This window comes from Wolffia australiana, chromosome 14 (genome assembly GCF_029677425.1).
Source record: "Wolffia australiana isolate 7733 chromosome 14, ASM2967742v1".
Classification (NCBI taxonomy): Eukaryota; Viridiplantae; Streptophyta; class Magnoliopsida; order Alismatales; family Araceae; genus Wolffia; species Wolffia australiana.
The window spans coordinates 14386920-14412420 of NC_135848.1; the positions used below are offsets into that span (position 1 = coordinate 14386920).

At 40.1% G+C, this 25501-nt stretch overlaps 1 protein-coding gene across 1 annotated transcript; it reads right to left on the minus strand.

Annotated features, from left to right (window-relative positions):
- Window positions 1-5934: 5934 nt before the first annotated feature.
- On the minus strand, window positions 5935-25156 carry LOC144712279 (2-dehydro-3-deoxyphosphooctonate aldolase 1). The gene is made up of 14 exons (XM_078586510.1): window positions 24899-25156; window positions 24746-24806; window positions 24062-24159; window positions 23452-23548; window positions 22930-22995; window positions 20260-20319; window positions 20078-20152; window positions 19883-19967; window positions 15258-15316; window positions 15131-15175; window positions 7334-7432; window positions 6426-6473; window positions 6289-6336; window positions 5935-6191 (listed from the first exon to the last, which is right to left on the minus strand). The coding sequence occupies exons 2-14, from the start codon at window positions 24779-24781 to the stop codon at window positions 6135-6137; spliced, it is 873 nt and encodes a 290-aa protein (XP_078442636.1). The 5' UTR covers window positions 24782-24806; window positions 24899-25156; the 3' UTR covers window positions 5935-6134.
- Window positions 25157-25501: the final 345 nt, after the last annotated feature.

Sequence of the window (25501 nt, forward strand, 5' to 3'; positions counted from 1 at the left end):
GTTTTTGAAGAAATTTTAGTTATTTTCTCTAAGTGTTGATCATTATTCATTTCCTTGCTTACTTGGAAGCGTGCACCTATCAACAATCACCAGTTTGTCTCCACATATATACCCTTCTAATGTATTCTGATCACTCACATATTCTAAGTATTATATATGTATCCATCATTATTCACCTGCCCTAATACTTTCTTTTTTGCCATCCACTATTAATGAGGCTCATATCTAACCATGAGGGAATAAATAAGACAATAGTGTATGGCTCAAAAGAAAGTATTAGGTTAGGTAAATAGTACTTAGATAGCTTCCTTCATAGAATAAATGAATGGGCAGAATACAATAGAAGGGTGTGGAGACAAAATAAGGATTGTGGATAGTAATGGGCATGCCTTCAACTAAGAAAGGTATGATGCCTAATGTTCAACAATTATTGAAAATAACTAAACTTTCATCTAAAACAAGAAATCTCATGATGCATTCCTTGGTTGGTATGAGAATAATTTGTATTCCCTATTTTAGGTAAGAAAAAGTTATTGGGGACCTCAAACACTAAGTTGCAGCCACCTATGAGTGATCTTGCTTATCAGAAGTGAAAGGCCCACCATGTTAGAATGTGACACGAGATAATTTCAGGGCTACAGGATCATACTGAGTAAGAGAAAGAATTTACTCCACATGACCACTATATCTTCCTAGACCAAGAGGGGTCATCCTACATATTCCTTTAAAGACTAGATAGTAAACTGTCATAGGGAGCATTCATGCTTAGCATGTGATTGATAATTCTAACACTTATGCACATATTATTTTTATTAAAGGTGAGTGGACTCCTTAAAAATAACAAAATGGCTCCTACAAACTATCAATGATTATTTTCACATATATTTCATAATCATAAATAGCAGGCTATTTTTCATTTTAATTTCATGTATCTTATGTGCTTATTTTTAATAAAATGATAATAAATGCATATTATTAAATCTTACTAAGGTTCTTATTTTATTGATTTAATGATATTTTAAGATAATTGTGTGACATTAATTCAAAGGGAAAATACTGTAGAAGCCAGAAAAAATATGTTTTCCATTTTATTTGAATATTATTAAGCTTTATCATATTTATCAATGATAGTCTGATTTTGAAAGTTATTTTCTTCTATTTTATGGACTTTTTTGACACTTTAATCTAAAAGAAAATAATTTTATAAATAATATATATTTATGGGGCTAGTGAAATATTTTGAATATTTAAAAATATAATTTACACTATTTTAAATTATTTTTAGTTGTCAATGATTGCACTATTCTTATCATAAACTTACCAACTATGGCACATTCAATAAAAAATAATACATTTTTGTATTAAATTAGTCAAAATTTAATTACTTGTTTTTTGTTTTTTCAGGAATACCTGGGACCTGGGGATTGGAGACATGGAATTTGAACCCACTCATAAGGAGTTTTGCACACCTTTAAGACACTTCTTTGCATTTGATTAAAGGCAATTATTTAAGTGAAAAGAGGAGGCTTCAGCACCAATAACAGATTCATTTAATTTGGGTTTTAGCATATACTCTTTGGTGATGATTTTGTGCTACACTTTCAATTCATGATGAGAAGAGAGATTAATGAAGGGCTCCAATTACTCTAATCTCTAATGGTAATATTTGACAATCCAAAATGGTACTTTGGATTTTGTTGCGCTGAAATTTTGAGGGTACTTTGTCTTTCTCCCTTCTATCCATCCACCATCCGGAATCTTACATAGAATCACCATAGTTTGTACCATTCGCCTGCATTACAACTCGTCAACACATATCTGCCTTCGTTCAAACCAGAAATAGTATTTGGTTCATTTGCTCCAGTTCATTGATTCCACGACCATCACCCTTCACTACCAAAGCATCAATACACTTATTTATTTAGAATACATTAGTATTTTTTACTATAATATTTCATTCAAATTCCCATAATCTGTCATAAATTTGGAATAAAATTGGTAAATTTGGAAATTTATTTTCTCATCCTTTTATAACTATTTTGAATTATTTTTTACAGTTGGATTTTATTATTTAAGATATTAATTTCTATAAAATATTTAATAAAATCCCAAAATAATTGAAATTTAAATTTTGCATATTTAATACTTACTTGCTATGGCTTCGACCCCAACATTCTCTATACCCATAAGGAAAAATATAAACACTTTTGTATAAATAAGAAGCCTTAAATAACATAAAGTAGCACAAATTTCTGCTTTATTAGTCCAAAACTAGTGCAACAAAATAATTGAAAATAAAAATAAAAAATTACATTTGTGATATACTTAATAAATCCAAAAAGAACAAAACATTACAAGGGAAATGAAATGAATTATGAGCCCAACCTAGGCCTAATAATAATTTTTTATTTATTTATGTTTTCATTGCGCATTTTAAATGATGGATCAACTTGTTTCCTCTCACAAGACAAATTTTCCATTATTGTATCAAACTGTTGAGAAAATTTGGAATAGTGTGAAAAACAATGAAAAACTTACCACCAAACGTGTGTAAGGTGTTAAAGTAATTTATCCTAGCTGGGTCAAATAAATTCACCTGCAATATTTTCCAAATCCTTAATCCAAGTTTTGCAGCGAACGTGAAAATTAACAAAATAATACCATCACTATATTTTTGAGTCATCATCAAATGTTTCATCACAAATTGCATCATGACCTGAAGAGCAAGCCGACAAGCCAACAATCAGTGGCTGATATATTTGACAACTCATCATACAAGAAGTAGTACTATACTGGCCTGAACTCAGAACAGACAAAAGAAAAGTTGATATGCTTCATATGTATGTCAGCCTCTCTGAAGAACCTCGTTGTAAAAAAGAACATCAATTTGATGTGTTGTATTACTCTAGTATATATTCCACCATGAGGGTAGTGAAGGTGAAAGTGAAGAAGCACTATAAAGAGATGAAGAGTAATATGGATAAAAAATTGGCCAATGACCAATAGTCATCTTCCATAGGCATGTTCTTTCCCAGATGAGGGAGATAATGCAATATGTGGAATGTCGCAATAGGAAAACTGACACAAAGAGTTGTGTAAGATGATTGGGATGTCCAAAAAGACCAGAGACCCTTCCAACTTCCCCAAAAGATTGAGTTTCATTCATGAGATGCTCATTGTTGCTATTGACAGTAGATACATTCTCAACATAATATGATTCTAAGTCTTCAGACAAAGAACCTTGCTTCACAATAAGTGGGAATTTCTAGAATATTTAAATTGCTTTAAAAGGCTTCTGAGACTTTGTTTGATCTAAGGCACCAATAGAAAAGGAAGCAAACATCATGATCAACAAAGGTCATGAGACACTTGTATAACATCCTACAAAAGACCAGAGTTAACCCATGTTTTAATTTAGGAAACCATTTTTTCGTGATTAAGTGCATCCATCTACTATCCCTATCTCTCAATGATGATGAAGGTGATCAACTACATGTCAGACTTCATCTAAGACCAGACCTTTGCTAAAGGCACACTCATTGATCCCTATATTAACATGTGTTTAATCCAATTCTGACTATCATCATGAGATCTTATCTATGTAAGCACATTTTTTAATGTGTCTAGCATCACCACATACAAAATCATTGTTTCCAGATATTCTATTGTAGGATTGCATTCATCTTCAATAGCTTAGGCCCTTCTAAGGCAAGTAATTGAAATGTTGTCATTTTACATTGAAAATTTTACACCATTAACTAGATGTGTACAATAAATCTCCTCATATCAACATGATGGAACCATTTCACATGTGTAATAGAACAATTGGTCAGCTTTCACTTGTGTATTTTTTATTGAAATCTCCTACATTCATGATAGGTGACAAGACAATGTTTTACTAAAAATATCACTTTAAGGTGTTCAACTTTTTTATAATGACATTTGATATAAGTTTACAGTTACTTTATTATTTTAATCAGTTTCGTCACATCAATAACTCTGGAATTTATTCACATTTGAATTTTGGTTTTGGAATCAATATGTGAATCAGTTTTGAAGCCCATTCAAAGAATTTTTCATATTATATGAGCCTTAGGGAAATTAAATTAGAAAATATAAGTACTTTATGATGGATTGGCGCATTGGCTGGTTCTAGTTTTTGACCCAAAACTGCCCTGCTCATTGCCCCCATGCGTTTAGGCCAATAAAAAATTCTCCCGCTTGAGGAAAAATTCTGCCCCAAATTGGACACCATTTTTTTATCCATCCATGATCAATGTCCTGGACTTCTAGATTTTTATGGCTTCTAATTCAATCCTTCATCTACTTTTCATTTGAATTCATTAATACAAATCATATTTATTATAAATGACGAGTGATGTTTATAATGAAAACCATACATATGTGCAATGATAAGATGATTATGATGAAATCAAACTACTGTGATTACTCATCTTTAAACACATCCCAAATTATCATATTCAAAGGATATTTGAGAAGGCATCAAAATATCTAATAGATGAAATAACACTATCTACTCTTGCTAATATTATGAGGATGGTTGATCCATTTACCAGCTACACGAAGATACTACAGGGAGTTGGTGGGCGATCTTTAGGAAAAGAGTTCATAAAATTTATCGATATGAATCTCTTGATGGTTTTATCCCAAATTTTTAACTACATCAATTCATTTCACTGTTGAATAAATAGTCATTAGACCTAAGACACCAAGGACATTGGTGAATGGACCCATGAGTCCCTGATCTATGGGGTTCCTAACAATCTTTGTTCTGATGAATCAATAAGTTCATGATTGGTTGAGATGGGACTGTCTTCCCTGAGAAGAGAAAACTCAATGGAGATGATACCATGAAGCTATTACAAGGTAGTGGATATACTAAAAAAAGAGTTTTACAATGATTTCCCCGCTGCATCAATCCTAAATAGGACAACGTATTAAAAAGTTTCATAGTTTCCTGTACCCTCCTTGGAGTAATGTGTGTTAAAGGGATTATACATGCTTGATAACTAATAATAGACAAGTTTCATGAAAGAGATGATGAACTCCTTTGTACCTTTTGGAACAGTAAATGTGGTTTGGTACCCCGCATGTTGGCAACTCGGCCTATCAAGTGTGTTAAACTGATATGTGATTAATGAGTGCATGTGTTAGAATTAATTAATTATATCAGAAAGAAATAGTTACGGATTCATTAACTAGTCAGGTACATGAGCTAATTGAGTCATTAAATAGACTTATGAAGCATGAATAGAAAATTGTTGAAAAGTATATGGTGGGGTAGGTAGAGGGTCATCATGGTATTACAACGATAATTGTAATGAAGATTCAATGGCTTTGAGAAACATCAATCCCATCTATATAGCTTTGTGGGGGGGGGGGGGGGGGAGATGGCTGGGAAGCATAATATAATGGCAAAGGAAAAGGATTATATCCTCCTTTGTGGGAAGATAATATGTTTTGGTACACATTATGTGAGCTTAATCTAACATGTTGATTGCCTCATTCGATGGATTAATTATCATCCATAAAAAGTCTACATGAGAGCTCTCACGACCAGATTTCGATCATATTTTCTGAATGTCTGTTATTTGATTTCTACCTAATAGGCCTCTTGCATTTGTGCAAACCCAGGATTGACAACAAATCTGATCTACCTGGTGGTTAGTGGGACCAAGTTGTTTCCTTCCCAATGACTGGCGCAGCTGATGTTGAGTTCTTAGTAGATGAGTGGATGACACTTATATTTTTTATTTACATGTATGTTAAAACTTGGAAACCCTTACAATGGTGAATCGTTGTTAGCGAAGCTAAGCAGGATAAGCATGTATCGCTATGTAATTTTGAATTAATCTTGTGGATTATATGTGTATAATTACTAAGTTAATATAATTATGAATTCAACTCCACAACTGATGTAATGTACTTATTGACCACGCGTAGAGGCATTGAACGTAAAATCAGAAATTTGAATTCACTATTACAGTCAACAAAATCAGAGTCCTCAGAGCATACTCCAGGTGAACGAGATATTCATTCCATGAGAGAATCATAAACACTTATCCATGCGTCATGATGTATTGGGGAAGAGTTATCAGAATACCATTTTGTACTCAGCAGCCAAAGGGTGTAAGATCAATTTTGAATGGCACTTTCCCTCTGGTGGCACCCTGAAGGGTGGCCATGAAATAAAATCTTGTTAGAAAGGACTAAAAAGTAGAGTATCTGAGAGGTCAACATTATTTGAAGTGTATAAAATGAGCTTACTGCAATGGAGATGAGTTCTTCAAGAAGCTCCTCCAAATGCCTCAAAGGCTGCACATCACCCAGTATAAGATGATGTAAGCGGGTGGGGTCCACAAAAATGAAATTCATGAACTTTTTGTAGTTCAAATATAACTTACCCACTGGGTAGGTCCATCCACCGGTGCATTTAAAGGGTCATCATGCACCTAGTCACCCAAATGAGGAAAAAATACCAGAGAAAATCCATATTATTTCTAATTCATCAAAAACGTAGTAGAGTCTGAAAAAATTCTCATGTTATCCTATCCTCGAGCTCATGGAGTATAATCATTGGATTTTATTTCCCAGTTTTGTAGAAATAATCATGATGAAGTTGAACAGGGAGGTCTAAAAGAAATCTTAAAAAAAAATAAAGAAAACTTGATTAGTTGGCGTTCCATAATCAGTGGGACAGAAAATATACCACCTTTTGAAATTCAGTAGGCCATCTACCAACGCTCGGGTCAATGGTATAGTCAGAAGCTGGTAGTATTAAGTAGAACATTTAAGGAGTCATGATGACCTTGTTCAAAAACACAGTTTTTAGCTGGAAACAAAGCCTATAATTCACCAGAAGACTGCCTTTATCATGCATCGGTGTTGACCATTGTCATAGAGAAACACTAAAGAAATATGAAGCACAGAGAAGAAATAACTCTTGGAGAGTGAAATCCAGCTTAACCAACATCGTGATCAAACAAGACAATATAGTTTCTCACTTACTATATTATTTAGTCTCAAAGGCAGGCTCATAGTCACAACATAAAGAATTGACTAATAACATGTCACCACTAAACAAGCTTTGTAGAGCAGTTTATTTTTATTACAGTGAGCATAAGATGTGTGCATGTCTTAAAACAAATAGAGTGAAGTACTCGTAATCGATCTAGTCCCTTTGGTGACCAGTACAAAAATTTTAAATGTAAATGTTAAAACAGTTCATAAAAAAGATGCATTAATAAATATAATGGCTAATTCCCATGCTGAAGACAAACAGTGCAGGATATATTTTTTTGAATGAACTTACTTCCATGAAGATTCCATCCACTCCAACGGCTACACATGTTCTTGCAATGCAGGGTATCAACTCTCGCAACCCTCCACTTGCCACCCCACCTCCTTCCAACTGGAGAACGAGATGTCATTGAAAGGTTTAATGTGCAAGAAGAGAGTATAAATTGTTTATTAACTGCAGCCAAATGATAACAATACAATCACAAGTACGTGCAAATACGTGCAGGATTCCTTTTGTTTTAGATTTCCAACTACACAATTAAGGAGCGCACATCTGACCATAATAAGATTTCTTGGAACTCGCTCTAATAGAGAATAGTATTTGTTACGAACATTGAAGATGAAGAGAGTTCTCTATTAGGAGCATTCCCAAAGTGTCGTGGCAGTATAGCCTCAAATCTGGAGCGGTGACATTGGCACTGACTGGCAATGATGATGGTTGTGCTGCTAGTTGTAGATGAGCATAGGTGTGGTGTTAGTTGTACACACGGCTAGGCTCACATGAGAGGCTCATATGAAGGCTCAGTGAAGGCTGCAGTAAAGGGCCCAATAGAAACCCGAGGAGACCTGGTGTAGAGCCAAAAGCAAACACAAGGCAGGCCTGGAGTAGCGCTTATGCAGGCCAAAGAGAAGGCCATTTTTTCAGGCCCAGAGAAGGCCTAGGGGAACCTTGGTCACAACAAAGCCAGCAGATTTTTAGATGTTGGTTTCAGCAGGGTTCACTGAGAAGAATGCATTTCGTCATTTGAAACCAGTCATGGCCATTGTCCACTCCTTGATGATGGTGATTCTGTCACCGTCATCCTGGCTTCAGCTCAAGTGATACTGACAGTTTTGTCATCTTAGAGAGGTTAAAAGATCAAAAGAGATGAGAAGCAAAGGCCAGATGAAATAGTCATTGTCCTCCTACCTACAAATGAGACACAATGACAATGTCACCACTTTCATTATAATTTTGGCGAGGACAAATGAAGGGGATGATGATGACTCCACATCGTCATTGGTCATAGAAAACAGTGCTTCAGAAAAGAGTGCATGGAGGTCGCAGTTGCGGCTGAGTCCACAGTAGCAGTGGAGTCTCCTGTTGCAGTGGAGACCATGGCTGCAAAGTGCAGTCTGAGGTGGAGTCTTCGACAACAGCATCTTAGGTTTGAGCAGCATAGGATAGAGGAAATAGAGGCTGCAACCCAAAATGGCAACTCAGTAATCATGATAGTGACGAAGCTGTGGTCACTGCAGATATGGCTCTGACAGTATTTGAGAGCACACCAGATGCATTCATCACTGTAGAATAAGGAGCCTCTGTGACAAGAGGCAGTGATGGTAGACACAACTCCAAGGATAAGATACCATGATGGTAGCAGTGGAGGCAGAGGTAAGAGCAGTAGATGTGGCAATGGAGTTCGTAGTCGAGGATATCGCAACATTATATTTTTCTCTAGATATTTTTGGCAGAGGAGGAGAATCTCTTCCAAAATGTACATGATTTGGAGAATATTTTGCTGGACAAAGGACTGCGACACCATACTTAGATTCCTTGATCTTGATATGATACCTGGCCGTCCTTATGCCAAACGTCAGTCCGGTACCGTGTCAAGACCCGTCTACCACCCCAAAGAAGACCAGACCTCCAGCTGTATAAATACAGCCAAGCAGAACTGCTCAGGCAGCGATTGATCTCACCATAACCCTCTTACTCACTCTCCTCTCAACTTCTCCCTCTCCTTCGTTTCCCCTTTCTCACATTCTCCAACTCTGACCTCATCCCCTCTATTGCCCTCAGCAGGCACCAGATCAACTCGTGGACGGCACACCCCAGGGACATCAGCGGCAATTCTCCATCATTCCTTCCTCCACCTCTATCATTGTTCGAGCTGTTCTTGAAGACTCATGTTTGATCAGTATCCATAATAGAGTATGAATTCAATTACTGTTGACAATTAACTACAGGTAAGTTTCAAGAAACGTATCAGATCCTCGCATATCAAATGAAAGATTAATCGTGAGATGGAGATACAAAATGAAAAGAATCAAGATCAAGAATTGGGAAATTCAAGATGTTGACATTATTGTCTCCTTTCCTTTTTCTTTTCTTCTTTCTATTATTAGCTCCTTTCTATTATTAGCCCAGTAAGGGCCCTTTCTATTATTAGCCCATTAGGGCTCCCTATAAAACCCCTTGTAATCTCTTTGTTTGTGTATCAAGAATTGTTCTTTCTTCTTGTCTTCATGGTATCAGAGCCCTAACCCTAACCCTAATCTGGGTTCCGGGGCTCGACCGTAGCTCCGATCTCTGGCGTTTCTACATTCGCCACGATCTTGAGCTCCTCCTTCCGGTTGGCTACCTGCTCCTGGCGGCGCAGCTTCTTTCCGGCCACATTTCCGGCTTCCCGCACCGCGCTCCCTCCTCGGCTGTGCTTCTCTCTCGGCAGCGTACGCTTCCCTCTCGACCGCGCGCTCTCCTCTCGGTCGCGGCCGCGCTCCCTCCTCGACTCTTCAGCCGCGCACGCAGCCAATAGCCGCGGGCGTTCCTGCAGCCGTGTGCTCCTCGTGCGACACTTCATTCTGTGATCAAGATGACGGAGCCTGTATCGGTTTCCGATGTGACGCCAGCATCGACGCCAGCATCGACGCCACCCAGTGTGGGTCAAACGTCAAATGCTTCGGAGGCACCTCTTGAGTCGGGGAATTGGTCGGCTTCACCTGGACCGTTTTCTCTGCCTCGGATGCCTCCAGATGGGATGTTCACCGGCTTTAACCTTCTTCAGTGGCAGCAATATGTCCAGATTACTCTCAAGGGACGACTGATGCGTCATTTACTTGAAGAAGGGCCTTCCAAGACAGACTCCAAGTACTATGACTGGCTAGACGTTGAAGGAGTGGTCCATCGATGGCTTTTGGATAGTATTTCACCAAGTATCAAGGGTGAATTTCTGTCTCTTGAGTCTGCCCGGGCCGTGTGGGAAGCGGCCCTTGACAGCCACTCCAAGAAAAATAATATTGCCACACTGTATGAGCTAGTGCATCGGGCCGCCAATCTGCATCAAGGAGACAGGACGATCATGGAGTACAGCACAGAACTCATTTCTCTGTGGAATGAGATTGATCACTACATGCCTCCGGACCCTCACTCGGTGGATCGCAAGTACACTCTTCAACTTCGGGTTTTTTAGTTCCTTATAGGACTTAACCCGGAATATGAAGCGGTACGGGCTCAGCTTATACACCGGGAGAAAGAGCTTTCCTTCAAGGATGCGCTTCGCAGCGCGAGAATTGAAGAATCTCGCTTTCAGCAGTCCCAGACCCTGGCTTCTGCACTTGTAGCACATTCGTCTTCCTCCACGCGCTCCTCGGTGACGACCACATCGACTGGAGCAGGAGCTTCGTCTCGTGGTCCATCTACTCAGACTGAGGAATCCTCCAAAGGTGATCATTCCCTTTTCTGCAATTACTGCAAAAAGCGGGGTCACTCCAAGGAGACGTGCTTTAAGCTTCAACGGAAGCGAACACAACAGAGCAATCTCGCTACGGTTGCACCTTCTGTCAACCAAGTACCGATGCCTGGTCAAGTGCCTCTGTCCTATGGTCTTCTTCCAAGTGGAGCGTCTTCGGCGAGTGCTTCTCTTCCCGGCTTTACACCTGAAGAAATGGAACGTCTTCGGCGATTGCTTGACCCTCCAGTGGGCTCGTGCTCTCTAACTAACGCGGTATGTCCACCATTCCTTCTCCTCCTCCTTCACCATCTCCGCTGCCATCATCATCCACTTGGCTTCTTGACTCTGGTGCCACTGCCCACATGACACCCAATCCTAGAGCTTTGTGACCTATGAACCCGCTTTCCGCTCCTCCAAAGTTAAAACAGCTTCCGTGATCTTCTCACTGTGGCTGGGATTGGTCGTGTGTCTCTCTCCTTCAATGAACCTCACTAAAGTCCTTCATGTTCCACGGCTTGCTCATCATCTTCTTTCTTTATCCCGCCTTGTTCGTGATCTGAACCAAGATCTTACATTCACTCCTAATACCTGTTTTTATTGTGATAAGGTGTCGGGGAGGACGATTTCCATTGCTGAGGAGCATGAGGGTCTCTATCTTGTTCGATCTCCCTTGTCTCCCCTCGTTGTTGCTGCCGCTGCAGTTCCCCTTTCGGCGTCTCATGAGCGTTTGTGGCTTCTCCATCGACGCCTCGGCCATCCATCCTTTGCTACTCTTTATCGTTTATTTCCAAAACTTTTCCAAGGCCACTCTGTGGACCGCTTTGTTTGTGATGCTTGTCAAATTGCTAAACATCATCGTACTACGTATCCTATTTCTTCTTCCCATTTGACTCCTTTGCTCTCGCTCACACCGACGCGTGGGGACCCTCCTGTTCATAGCACGTCCAGTGCTCGGTGGTTATGTATATTCATTGATGACGCTACTCGTTTCACGTGGGCCTATCTCTTGAAAAATAAATCAGAGATCTCCCTTGTTATTCCTCAGTTCTACTCTCTCATTCAAACTCAATTCTGCACTTCTATTCGGTGCTTCCGCTCCGACAATGCCCGAGACTATGTCAATTCCACGTTAAGTACTTTTCTTCCAAGAAAAAGGCATCATCCATGAAACCACATGTCCTTACACCCCCCAGCAAAATGGAGTTGCAGAACGAAAATTTCGTCACATTTTTGAAATGGCTCGGAGCCTCTTGTTTCACATGCATGTGCCAAAGTATTTTTGGGCTGAAGCTGTCCTAACTGCCATTCATCTTCTCAACCGTCTTCCGTCTCGCATTTAACTACTCTACTCCCATTGATTGTCTCCAGCATTCCTTCCCAACATTTCTCTCCGAACCAATCTTACCTCGTGTCTTTGGGTGCGTTTGCTTTGCTCCTAACCACCATCTTGGTCGTGACAAGCTTGATCCTCGGGCCATCCAATGTGTCTTCGTCGGCTATGCTTCTACTCAAAAGGGTTATCGATGTTATCATCCACCCTCTCGTCGATTTATTGTCACCAAGGATGCTACCTTTGACGAATTCACTCCGTATTACCCCTCTTCTTCTCCACCTTCTCCTTCTTTACCACCTCAATCAGATCCCCTTGAATTTCTTATTCTTCCTAACTCATCTCCCTCGTCACCTGTCCCAAGTCCTTCCTTGCCTGTTCCTCTCGAAGAGCCTCCATCTGATATTCCCATGAACACCTTGTCCTCTGATCCTCTGCCTGCACCAATCCCAAATCCACCTGTCCTTACTAAAGATCCATCCTCTGCGTCATCGAACCTCCTGCAGAGTCCCCATCGGATCCTCTATCCCACTATGTTGTGCCCCTTTACCTATACGCCGTTGCCCGCCAGAAAACGCTATGGTATCACTCATGCTCGCAAGCCTCGTGTTCCTCCTACCCTGAAGTTCCCTCATCCTCCTCATCCACTCCTCTTGAAAATCCTTCATTAGCACTTGTGTCTTGCCCTCATCCTTCTCCATTGTATCCATTAGCCGCATCCATCTCATCTCATCGTCTTTCCCCATCCTACCACGCTCTTCTCACCTCCCTTGACACTATCTCCCTTCCAAAGACGGTGGACGTAGCCCTCTCTCTTCCTCATTGGCGTCGGGCAATGGAGGAGGAGCTACAAGCACTTGCCCTAAATGACACATGGGATCTGGTTCCACTACCGCCGGGCAAGCACTTGGTTGGCAGTCGTTGGGTTTATGCTGTAAAGCACAATTCCGACGGCTCTATTGAAAGGCACAAGGCACGTGTTGTGGCGCAAGGGTTCACCCAACAGTATGGCATTGATTATCAGGAAACGTTTGCCCCTGTGGACAAGATGAACACTGTCCGGATTCTCTTGGCTCTTGCCGTCGATCAGGGCTGGATATTCCAGCAATATGATGTCAAGAATGCTTTTCTTCATGGTGATTTGACTGAGGAGATCTATATGGCCTTACCTCCTGGATATGCCTCCTTAGTGCCGTCTACTCCGAGTTCAGTTGTTTGTCGCCTGAAGAAAGCGCTGTACGGTTTGAAGCAATCTCCTCGTGCTTGGTTTGGCCGTTTCACCATGGCCATGAAGAACCGGGGATACCGTCAGTGTAATGGAGATCACACGCTTTTCTACCGTCATTCCACGTCCGGGGGAGTGGCTATTCTTCTCGTGTACGTGGATGACATAATCATCACGGGTGATGATACGGAGTCCATTACTCAGCTGGCTATGTATCTGTCGTCGGACTTTGCCATACGTCATCTTGGCCCATTACGATATTTTCTTGGTATTGAGGTGGCTTATTCTTCGAGTGGGATTTTCATCTGTCAGCGGAAATATACAGTGGATCTTCTTTGCGAGCTGGGAAAGGAAGACTCCAAGCCTATTTCGACACCGATTGATGTGAGTCATCGACTTGGTGCGGATGAGAATGAAGATCCGGCTGAGCCCAAACAATATCGAAGACTTGTGGGCAAACTGCTCTATCTCACCCACACCCGTCCCGACATTGCATATACAGTGGGTGTTCTAAGTCAGTTTATGCAGAACCCTCAAATGAGTCGTCTTCATGCTGCCCATCGCCTCCTCCGTTTCTTGAAGGGCACCATTGGCCGTGGATTAATGTTTCGTCGTCACAGTGGTCTGCGTCTAGAAGTCTACACTGATGCCGATTATGCAGGATCTGTGGTTGATCGTCGGTCGACCTCTGGGTACTGCACCTTCTTGGGAGGCAATCTTATTACTTGGAGGAGTAAGAAACAGAAAGTGGTCTCTCGATCAAGTGCTGAAGCGGAGTTCCGTGCCCTTGCGCATGGTCTTTGTGAAGCACTTTGGATTACCCAACTGCTTCGTGAACTAAGGTGTCCAGTTTCTTCCCCTGTTCAGCTGTTCTGTGACAACAAATCGGCTATCAGCATTGCTCATGATCCCGTCCAGCATGATCGTACAAAACACATTGAGATCGATCGACATTTCATTAAAGAGAAGCTTGAGTCGGGAAATTTCTGCACGCCATATGTTCCGTCAGCTGAACAGCTTGCAGACATCTTCACCAAAGGGCTTCATGCCCCTCGGTTTGAGGAGCTCTGTTCCAAGCTGGGTGTGGAAAACATCCACGCTCCAGCTTGAGGGGGAGTGTTGACATTATTGTCTCCTTTCCTTTTTCTTTTCTTCTTTCTATTATTAGCTCCTTTCTATTATTAGCCCATTAAGGGCCCTTTCTAATATTAGCCCATTAGGGCTCCCTATAAAACCCCTTGTAATCTCTTTGTTTGTGTATCAAGAATTGTTCTTTCTTCTTGTCTTCACAAGATATGAGGACGCAAGAAGAGAAGACAAGAAATTGAACCGCAAACTAGAGACAGAAAAGGCACAAAATTGGATTTTCCCTATAGGGTTCACCAGTTATGCAGAAGACTCCAAACCTTAGAGAGTGTACTCCCACCCAGGTCATCAACCGGAGGACTCTTTATCACTCTATGGGTGATAACAGTATCATGCAGTGAAATGTGTAGCATCATAAAAGAAACTTTACTATCACAAGTCTCCATAGAACTAAGCTCAAATGACAGGAATCTTCAGTGAAACCTAATTCTATTGCGCAGAAAGCATGGCAATGCCTCATTTGATTATGAGATTGCATTGGAATATTAAATTATTTAGATTACATTACTTGCTTCATAATCTGTGGTGTCCTGACAAAAGCAGCAGTACATTAAAGGACTTATGATGCATTTGATGTAAAAGCAAAACTTTAAATTTCATCCGCAATAAAAGCAAAGGTTGTTATCTAAATTTTTACTTCGCCAAAAATAAACATACTGAACAAATTCGAGTTACCTTTTTCCCCGCAGGCTGTTGCAGCGAATGCGTGATATCTGCTACCTGAATTGATCCAGCAGAATAAATTTGGCGTGGAAGTAAATTCAAAAGAGAGCAAAAAAATTATAAGGAAAGCTCAACTTACTACTGGACAGTTCGCCTCTCTAAGCCACTCCAAGTTCCTCGGGTCAACAATCAGATCATCTGTAGTGGGAGTGCACATTTAGTTGACACATAAACAAAAAGTAATTGATGCCTGGACATTTTCTCAGCAGGAAAATACATAGGCATTTGCAGAATTTTCAGACTCTTAGAGTTTATATCTTTCATGTATAGTTACCTTTTCTCTCTCACTAACATATGATAAATACTATTTCGGGATCAATTTTAAATTGTGATTTTCTCTTTGCCAGCGCTTCAAACTCAAGGCAGCAGAAACTGGGAAAAAGGCATCACACCTCCAGAATGAAGGATAGATTGTGAAACAGACTCGCAAACTGATATAATAAAATCTGAAATAAGAGTTAAAAATTGTTTAACAAAAAATTTCCACATGAGCCTGATGGAAACTTAGTGGGATTTGCATCAATTGAATGTCCTCGGCTAAAATTTGTTTCTGGTCCAACGCAAAGTTTTCTCTTCACAAAAGCAAACATATATATTTAAGACCTAAGGCTCAGCAGTCGTGAGAGATGTAGGGGTATCCTAAATTCCACTGTTTGTATTATTAAATCTCTTATTTATGCATATTTTATTTGTGAAGATAGGTGGCCTTAATGCATTATTGGCCTATTTAAAGTCAATTCATTCCATTCATTGACTTCGCGACCAATGTCTAAAAGGTAATGCTTGAAGATATATTTGTACCATATTAATTTTTCCGTCCTAATCAGGTGGGCACGGCCAGTCATTAAGCCAAATCCCCCTGAAAACCACATAAGCAGGTCGCACCTCGTGCGGCTCACATAATTCAGGGTGGCACAGCCCTTACTTCATACATATAGTCAACTTGAGTCTTTGACATGGCCACTTGTAAAGTCGCTTCTGCTGCTCGGACCAAATTTCGACTTGTGAATGGTATTTAAACCAATCAATCTCATGTAATAGATGTATGTCTTTTTGGACAAACCAGAAAAAGAAATTAAAGAGGATGGATAGCTCAGAATGTATAGTTACATGAATTGGTATCAGCGTAGAATATAGGTTGTTAAGGTCTCCAGTATCTTATACTCCAGACCTTGTTCTCTTCTCCAGGCAACAGTACTGTTCGTCTTTCTACCTCTATTGTTATAAACATTACTTAAATAAGTTAGAAGGGATTTTCAAGCCAATGAGGAAGACTCAAGAGTCATCATCCTTTAGCATTGCAACAAGGGATCATGAGGGCCAGACTTGGGCTCCCACACATCCATATCAAGTTCAACGGAGTCGATATTTAACCCTGGAGGAAACTTGAGCAGGGTAGTCTCTTATTGGAAGATTTTTGGAAGAACATTTATGGGAGGATCCAATTTCCCCAGCAGATCTTAATTACAAGACATGGAAATCTGAGGAGGCATTAATTCATCAATGGATTTAGACTCTATGAAACCAGGTATGATTTATAACCTTTACTATGATTGATAACTTTCACTTCTCCAATAAGAAAAATTACAGGAAAATATACGCTCTATATGCAGAAGCAAGCCCAAACAGAGTGTTGGGATGATGCGGAGAAGGTATTTGATTGAAAATTGAAAGGCAATATGGGAAGAAATCAACCGTTATTGGCCAGTGAAGAATCCTCATTCTAAAGAGAGTAAATACATTCCAAAGCAAAGGTTATTTACATTTTTATGGTCCTTAACTCAGAGTATGAAACTTTTAAGTCATATTCTTCACATTGAAAATATAACAGATCTCAATGAAGCTGTTGGGATTATGACGGGCAAAGAGAGAAACATAAGAACTGTCCCAAAAGCATCTTCAGTCAAATCCCCCACTTCTTCTCAAAGAAGGATGACCCCAGATGAGCTCAAGAACAGGGTCCTAGAGTCAGTATTTCAGTAGTCTCAGAGTGTGAGTTCTGACTAGGGACATTATCAAAGGAGTGCCCAAAGAAAACTATGTGGCATAAAAATTGCCAGAAGAAGATGCATACAAAAGAATATTGTTGGAATTATGCAACAATAACTAGCAGTCCAGGAGAGACTATGTTTCCACAAGCACTGGAATGTGGAGAACAAGGACCATATAAAGGGAAAACGGTGGAGACAACCCAGGAGACAGGAGAAGAATTTCTGAAACTGAAGGAGGAGATAGGCATATTCAATGGCTACTTAGCTCTAAATCCTTAGAGGAGACAATAAAGTCCAGATTATTGAACATAACTAATTGCTGGAACAGAGCTGAGATAGGAAAGAAAAGTTCATACGAGAATGATTGGGCTACATGTGCAGTACTTTGAAATAGATACGACTATATGAGCAGTACCTTAAAGCATATGAAGATGAGAAGAAATGGTTAGATCAAAATTTAATTCCAAACAAGGATCATAGTAATCATGGACATCACCTGTGGTCTGGTACCAATATGTTGCAGGGCCTCTATTCAGTGAGGAGAGTAATTCCGCAATAATCTAATATCCATTGGATTACCCTTATCTAGGGGAGTAATACAAAAGGAAGAGAAAGGTAAAATAAATAAAAGGAAAAATGAGATCCGAGTCAATTCCATATAGAGAATAAAAAGAGGAAAAAGGACCTGGGCCTAGTATATGCCCCAAGATAAAACATTTTTCCACCTTCAAAGATGATTAAGATGTCCATTTCACATCTGGAGCCACAACACTATTCTCCTTGAGAGACACATGTTCTTTCTGTGGCCATGAACATCAGAAGGCCCCTAATCTCAAAAGTCATGACCTGTCAATTCAGCAAGGCAACACTGCCAAGGAACTTATTTAATGGTAGATGCCCATAAGGTATGTTACAAAGTTGCTGGAGTGTTTGTGGGTCCAGTTGACATAATGCCACATCATTGAAGACAAATGGGATATGACAATGAGTCACAACATCAGCCTTTACTTTTTCAATCTCGAGGACAGTGGCCGTGATGAAGACGTCAGAGGCACAAGGACAAAAGTGAGTAGGCCCTGTTGACATGATGTTCTCTTGGTGAAGACAAGTAGGGCCCACAGGTGTAGCATTATGTCAACATGTCTGTCCTGCCAAGGTTTGTGGACTAAATGGGAAACACAGTAGAGCATGCAGCGGATATAACATCAGCACCTGATGTGGTGTTGGTAGAAAAGATGGCCAGGATCTTCCTGATTCACCAATCCTTCGGCCCGCTCTTACATAACGGAGAGATCATGCAACTTCAGACACACTTAGGAGTTTTCTTCTCATTCTTTCACATGTGAAGGAGGAATCCTTGTGTCATCCCTTGTAGAAGATTAATGCCTGCACAGTTGCCTTGGGGCAGAAATTACAGGAGCTACCGTTGTCATGGCGGCAGCATTTCTGGTGTTGTCTGGTTCTAGAGCTGTGTCAGAGGTTGCCATTTCAAGGAACAATTCAGCAATTGCTATGGTCAATCATCCAACATTATGTACCAGGCACTATTGGAGCTTCAGCAGTTGGGACCAGTGAAAGATTATCATTCAGACTCTGAAAGATTGTCAGTCCATATTCCCAATCTTGCAACTAAAGTTCAGAAAAATGCTTATCTTTGCTCCAAGTTTGGAAAAAAAATCTTTTATTTATATAAACTAATCAACCAATTCTGACTCGGTGAATCTTGAAAAAGAGGTGGATCACCTTGTTTTACACCAAATTCTAACTGGGTGGATCGCTGACATGCAACAGTTTTTCTCCAACAAATATCAAAGGAAGAAACGTCGGCACGTGTGAGATCACACGTGCAGAAATACTATAAATAAAGGGAGAGGCAGGAAAAGCAAAGGTATCAAGAATTTCGAACGCCAGTTGCGGCAAGGGCTGGGGGAAGCAGGAGCAAGCCTGCCAACCAGATCGGGGGAGATTCCGGGGATCTCCATCAGCAACTTTCTCCTTCAAGTTATTCCTTCAAGATTTCTTTTACTTCTTGTTCTACTTTGTTCGGGAACAATGTTATGATTGAGATCTTGGAATAAGTCGACATTGGATCTATATTGATTACATTTTGAGGTCTGTGTCAATCACCGAGGACAGTAGCTCTAGTGGCTTCTCTAGTAAAGTTTTTGGAGCTCGCACTTCTGGATCTGTCGGAGGATGCCGCTTAGGTTGAGCTGGTAATGTCTTCATTTGGAAATTGATCGCCACAATTTGTTCCAAAAGGTACTTTAGGACATTTGTCATTCGGATTTGGAGAGAAAGATGATCGACCTAGGCACCACTATCAGACATGCTGCAGGCCTGAGAATTCTTGGCTCTGATACCAGTAATACATCGCTCCGCGGTATCAAGATTAATATTCTCAGTTTAGAGGAGGCACAGTAGTAAGTTAAGGAACACAGAAGAATAGAAACAAGGTGAGATGAAGATACACAGCAGGAATGAAGTTGAGGAAGGTAGGACCCTAGAGCTCCACGTGATCATATTCCTTCCAAGGAAAGGAAATTGCAATTTCTCAGACCTTCTGTACTGATGAGTTAGGGCATGAAACCTAATCAACGACTAGCACACAAGCACCGAATTCTGAAGGAAAGCAAGATTATGAGAAAAAACATTCAAAAGATAAGGCAAAGCTGTCCCTAAGTCTGAGAGAAAACAAAAAAGAGGAACTTACTGTATCCAAACATGGTTCCACGCTCACATACCATCACATTATTGTTGCCTGCAAGTCTAACTTTCTCAGCGGAGTTCACCATGACCTGGCCGAATTCTTCTCATCAATTCATTTATCAATGGAAATGCAAAGAATTTCTACAAGTAAAAGACGTGTTACAATAATTGAGTTTAGAACGGGCAAAAAGACACTTACAGATGGGGCACAAAACTGCCCTTTCTTGATGTTAATAATCCTTCCGGTATTTGCAGCAGCAACTAGAAGATCAGTCTGAGACAATGATGAATGAAGATTAATAAGGAAATGATATTAAAGAATAATTAAATAATATTTGAATCACAAAGAGTTCTGCAGACAGATACATGCCCTCATGTTACCTGTCGACAGAGGAAAGCAGGAATTTGGATAATATCAGCCACACGTCCAACAGCATCACACTGATGAGCATGAAGCATGTCAGAGATTCCCCAACTTTTCATTAGGGATAAAATTTTGTACAGGGCAGGCAAAAAACCCCACATAGATTAGTTCAACATAAAGTTCTAATCCAAAATGATGGCAGACAAAAAGAACATGGATCATATAATTCTCATTAGGTTTCGATGACAAGATGAAAAAATGACATGGAATACAATGATAACGACTTCATCATCGTCATCATCACTTGTTTACAACTAGGAATACAATGACAAAATTGCAGTCATCGTCACTCATTTGCTGCAAGAATTAAAATCAAAAAATCATCCTCATCATCCTTGTCATCACCTTAGTAGCAGATGAAGACAAGGACAATGACAATGTTAATGGAATTATGAATCCACTCCAGCTGCCAACACTCCCAGCAACCTTATCGCTGGTCGGCAGATAACATCATTGCTGCCGGCCCCCACAGCTGCCAGCTTCTTGCCTTTGTGGAGGATGATGAGCAAACAATGATTAATCATTCTCATTCCTTGCCATTCGTCTGCTCCACAATGATGATGATAATGATAATGGACTTCATCATCATCATGGTCAATTGTCTGCAATGGTGATGATGATGATAAAACCATTTTTTTAAGAAAGATGATGATAAAATCATCAACGTCATCATTACACGCATGTGAGAATGACAATCATGATTTTAGGATGATGATAAAGAGTTGGTCCTGGGACGGCAAATCTTACTAGCCTTATTTAAGGGTAGGAACCTAGACTCCAAATAAGTCTTTGTTTTCTCTTTAGTGCATGACTCCCAGAGAGGCTGTTTCTGCTATCATTTTCTCTTCTACTCCCTCCTACGGAGTTTTACAATGAGTTGTAACATGGTACCAGAGCTTCAACAATGCTCGGCCACCTCCAGTCCATCGCACTCTTTGTACAGTATTTATCCATCATCACCCCTGGAACTTCAACTCTGGAAACTATCCTTGTCCTCTCCTCCAATGATCATCATCTTCCTTCGGAGGTTTTTCTCAGGGACATCCCCTTTGGGACATCTTCCCCACAAACAATTCTAGTCTTCTCTGTCCTTTGCTGAGGTCCATCTTCACCTCTGTCATTTATCTTCATCTCTCCCTTGCTATCTGTCTCATCAGCTCCCTTGCGTTTCTACAAAAAAAATCAGCTTCCTCACAATCTAGCTCTCAGACTGACAGTGTTCCTTGTAATCTACTGCAAATCTCCCTACAGCTGTCTTCAACAGCTGGTCTTGAATTTCATTCCAGCATCTATTCATCTTGATCGATAGGCAGCTGGCTTTATCTGCAGCTTAGGAGACTGCTATCTCATTTCTGGCAGTTACAATCACTTTTCTGGAAGTGCCAGGATTTCACCAATCTTCTTGGAATTTATACTGCTTCAGCCCGCAACTGAGACCTCTTATGTGGCACCAGCTCTTTCTCATTCTTCTTCAGCTTTCTTTTGTTGGAGAGGCGGCAGCAGCAGTGGCAGTATTTCTCTTCCAACTGACCAGAAAATATTTTCCCACCAACCTTTCTCCAGAGGTAAGTCCTTGCCTTTTGGCAAGACCCGGTCTCCAGAACCGCCGCCAGACAATGGTTTAGTGAACTGTCTGTAGAACAGTTCCACAAACTGTCACACAACAATCACACAAAGCACCACAGAATGGTTCTGAGAGAACTTCCAGCTCCCCACAACATGGCCTAGAGGCCCAGCTGTGGTTTGCCTGCATCCAGTTGGGGCCCAAATCATTGTTCAGCCAGGGTGCAACCCACAGTAAAGCCCACTGTCCACAAAATTTTCCAGCCATTGCCCAGCACTGGGTCAGGCCACGTCGCTGTCCTTGGTCCACCATGCTCTATCTGGGGCCACCAAGCTCCTTATAAATATATACATCTGTAGAGCCCTAGCATTATCTCCACATGAGTTGGATTCCCCTTGACCCTTTCATGTCAGGCCATCTTCCTCACATGATCGTCATCCTCAGGCACCACCAAGAACTCTCCTATGGTCATCAGGAGATTTTGTAAGTGCTTTTGTTATTTTATTCATCAATGAATCACCTCCAAGCTTTGAATGATAAATCCATTCATCAGCTTGAAGTTGAGTGTGGATGATAGGACTTGTTTGTAACTTGCCTTGGGAGTTCCTATCCCTATTTAAGAGTACAGAACCTTAGTTGTTACTAGCATTTCACATTCTCCTTTGTATGGGCTTCTTACGAGATGTATAGAAAAGCAGGATAGCACAAATAATATGTCCAATTTCATCTCCAGAAGAGTATCTCAAAGAAGCTATGATGTTTTCTCTAGAACAGAAGGGAAGCTGGATGTCAATTGTTTCTGAACCCCTGAAGCAGAAACTAATACAAATATAATGAAACGCATGGTATGCAATCGATCTTCAAGATTGAACATCAGGAAAACAACCTTCTTCCACACTTAAGTCATTCCCAGATGACTTGTGAGTGTACATACTAAGTGAAGAAAAAAATTTACAAGGAAAAGTATATGAGAATTGAAGTTCATAGCATCTATACTGATGTCCCTTGTTTTCCTATACGGGGAGTTCAAAAAAAATCTAAAATATAAGCATATAAAAGATACCTGGCTGCTCTCATGTATGTCAGTTACAATTGGAACATCATACGCCACTTTCACTCTTTCAAGAATCTACATTTTAGGATAACCAACAGCAATCAATGTTAGAAACATCATCATGCATTCTGGCTCAAAGCATTACACAGTCACCACCTATCCAAATTTAAAATAAAGTGAAAGCAACGAGTATTCACTACCCTAGATAACGTAGGTAGTTACAAAGATGAGGAAAATATCTTGGTTTTGGGTCATTGAAGCTTCAGTCACATTCTTTTGCATCTCCAATAAAAAACGTCAGTATAATATTTAAACAGCCCTAAAACAACGATAAGATCAATTTTCTAACATGATATAGTTCTTCTTGAATATCGAGTTTAATGTGCATACTATTATTTATATAGAAAAAACTACATTATACAGTTGGGAGCAGCTACGTATGTTCAAATAAACAAATCCTTCACCCAAACAAAGGGAAAATGTAAAGCAGTAAAATAAATTGAAACTCTAGCTAAAGCAGTAAAATTATACCTTCAGACCTTCTTCCAACCCAGGACCCCGAAATGATTTTGAGGAAGTTCGATTTGCTTTATCAAAGCTGGACTTGAAGACCAGGGGCAAGCCAAGCCTAGTAGACAAATAGCCATCATGAGTGTATTGTAGAAAAAAACCTACATTTCAGGTGAGCATTTTCCAATGACAATGAGGAGTTGCCATGGTCCTCGCCATGCATCTGTCCCAGGATGAAAATGATGATGATGACGCCATCATTGATGGGTGGTGATGACAATGGTGGTGGATAGACAGATCCCCTCCTCCACTGGACGCCATGAGATTCTTGCCATTGTTCAAGATGGCGAGGTGACAATGATGAATTTTCTTCATCCTCATCATTCATCTGGGCCAGGATGACCACGACGAGATCATCATCATGGACACTGGCGATTAGTATGAAAATGAAGAAATCGTACTTGTCATTGTTGCATAAGCATGTGACAATGACAATCTCTGGATAACTATGATGCTTTAGTCCCGGAAAGACGAACACTGCTTCAGGGTATCCCCAAAATTCTATTTTACTATTAAATAGCATATTATGGCATTTTTCGATGAAATATTATGTCCCCAAAAGATTGCAAACCTGGTAGTAATATCCTTTAAATGCTTCGCCATCTTTAGCACATGATCTTCAGATTCAATGACATTGGGACCCGCTAACACAAAAAATGGTTGTGCAGCCTGCTCAAAAGCCAAAGAGGAAAAGGAACTTTGATGAAATTCATGAAAGTATTCGGCAAAAAAGATTCCGAAGGTGACAAAGATAAGTGATTTTGGACTGTCCGCTCCAAAACCCACTCAAAAGTTGTGAAATTTCGAGAGAATCAAGAAACAAAATAAAAAGGACAAATTATGTTGTAAAACCAGAAATAGAATAAAAATTAGCTCGTATTTTTGTACAGAAATGGGCACAAGGACTAGAGCATGGGAAACCAATGCAAACTTTTAGAAACAAAGTTCGAGCTACACCATGCAATAAACTGTAGGTTTCATTTCCCCCAAATCCTTCAACTTAACAGGGATGATCCAGAATGTCATCAAGAACACTCATGAAACTGAAAACAAGAAACTGAGGTTTTATTAATTGCATCCCACGAAACGACTGCGGAAGATGTTAGTGTCATCGATAATGAGTAATCTGCACTACTATTATAGATATGTACGAGTTTTAGAAACAGGATATTGAGATGTAGCAAGGGAGACTGCCTGTGTCACTCAATTATGCACGGAAACGCAGGAAATTCAAAAAAAAAAAATAATCTGAAACCTTCAGTTGACCAAATAATTCTTTGGAGGCATCCATTCGCGTCAGAAACAAGAGTCCAGATCTGCAGTTAGAAATTTTTAAAAACTTAGCTCAAATCAAATGAAATGCGGTTAGGAATGTACGAGATTGGGGAAGGGAGTTCAAGAGCTCCACCGCGGATGAAGATGACAGGATCGTCAGTTTCTCAAGACTACCTCGCACAAAGAGGAAAACAACAAAATTTCCGGGGAAAAAGCCAAAACAATCACAAATCAGTAGAAATGAGTAGTGGTAAGGCAGTTTGAATTGAATGTCTGCCTCGTTCAAGAATCATTGGACGGGATCAGCTCGCCAACGAGTTATGGATCAATGTCAGAGACAGATCTACCCGCAGAACGTTTTCTGGATCTGAGCCGAATCAAATTAAGCGAATTAAGTTTATAGTCTCATTTAATATTACCGAAGGCTATACATTACAACATTATAAATACTCCTCGATTCAATTAACATGTTCCTTAACTGATTTAAATAGTGGAATGAATGAATGAATGAATGATGTAGAACTGATTACCACTGTAAGACTATTTTCTCTTGCCCTTCATGATTCATGCATTATCTGTTGGTTAATCCACTAGACTTAATGATGGGACATGAAGAACAAGTTCTACCAATTTTGTCATGATAATGTCCTTGCATACACCTTGAATTTATGGATTCTGCCATTTAATTTCAGTGTTCAATGATAAAAGTGTAGTGATTATCTATATAACTTACTGT

Coding starts and splice junctions, on each gene's coding strand:
- LOC144712279 (XM_078586510.1), bottom strand. CDS start 24,781: ATGGATGCCTCCAAAGAATTATTTGGTCAACTGAAG. Junction 22,996..23,451: donor GGTTGGAAGAAGGTCTGAAG/GTATAATTTTAC, acceptor CCTAAAATGTAG/ATTCTTGAAAGAGTGAAAGT. Junction 6,474..7,333: donor TGGATGGAATCTTCATGGAA/GTAAGTTCATTC, acceptor TTGGGTGACTAG/GTGCATGATGACCCTTTAAA.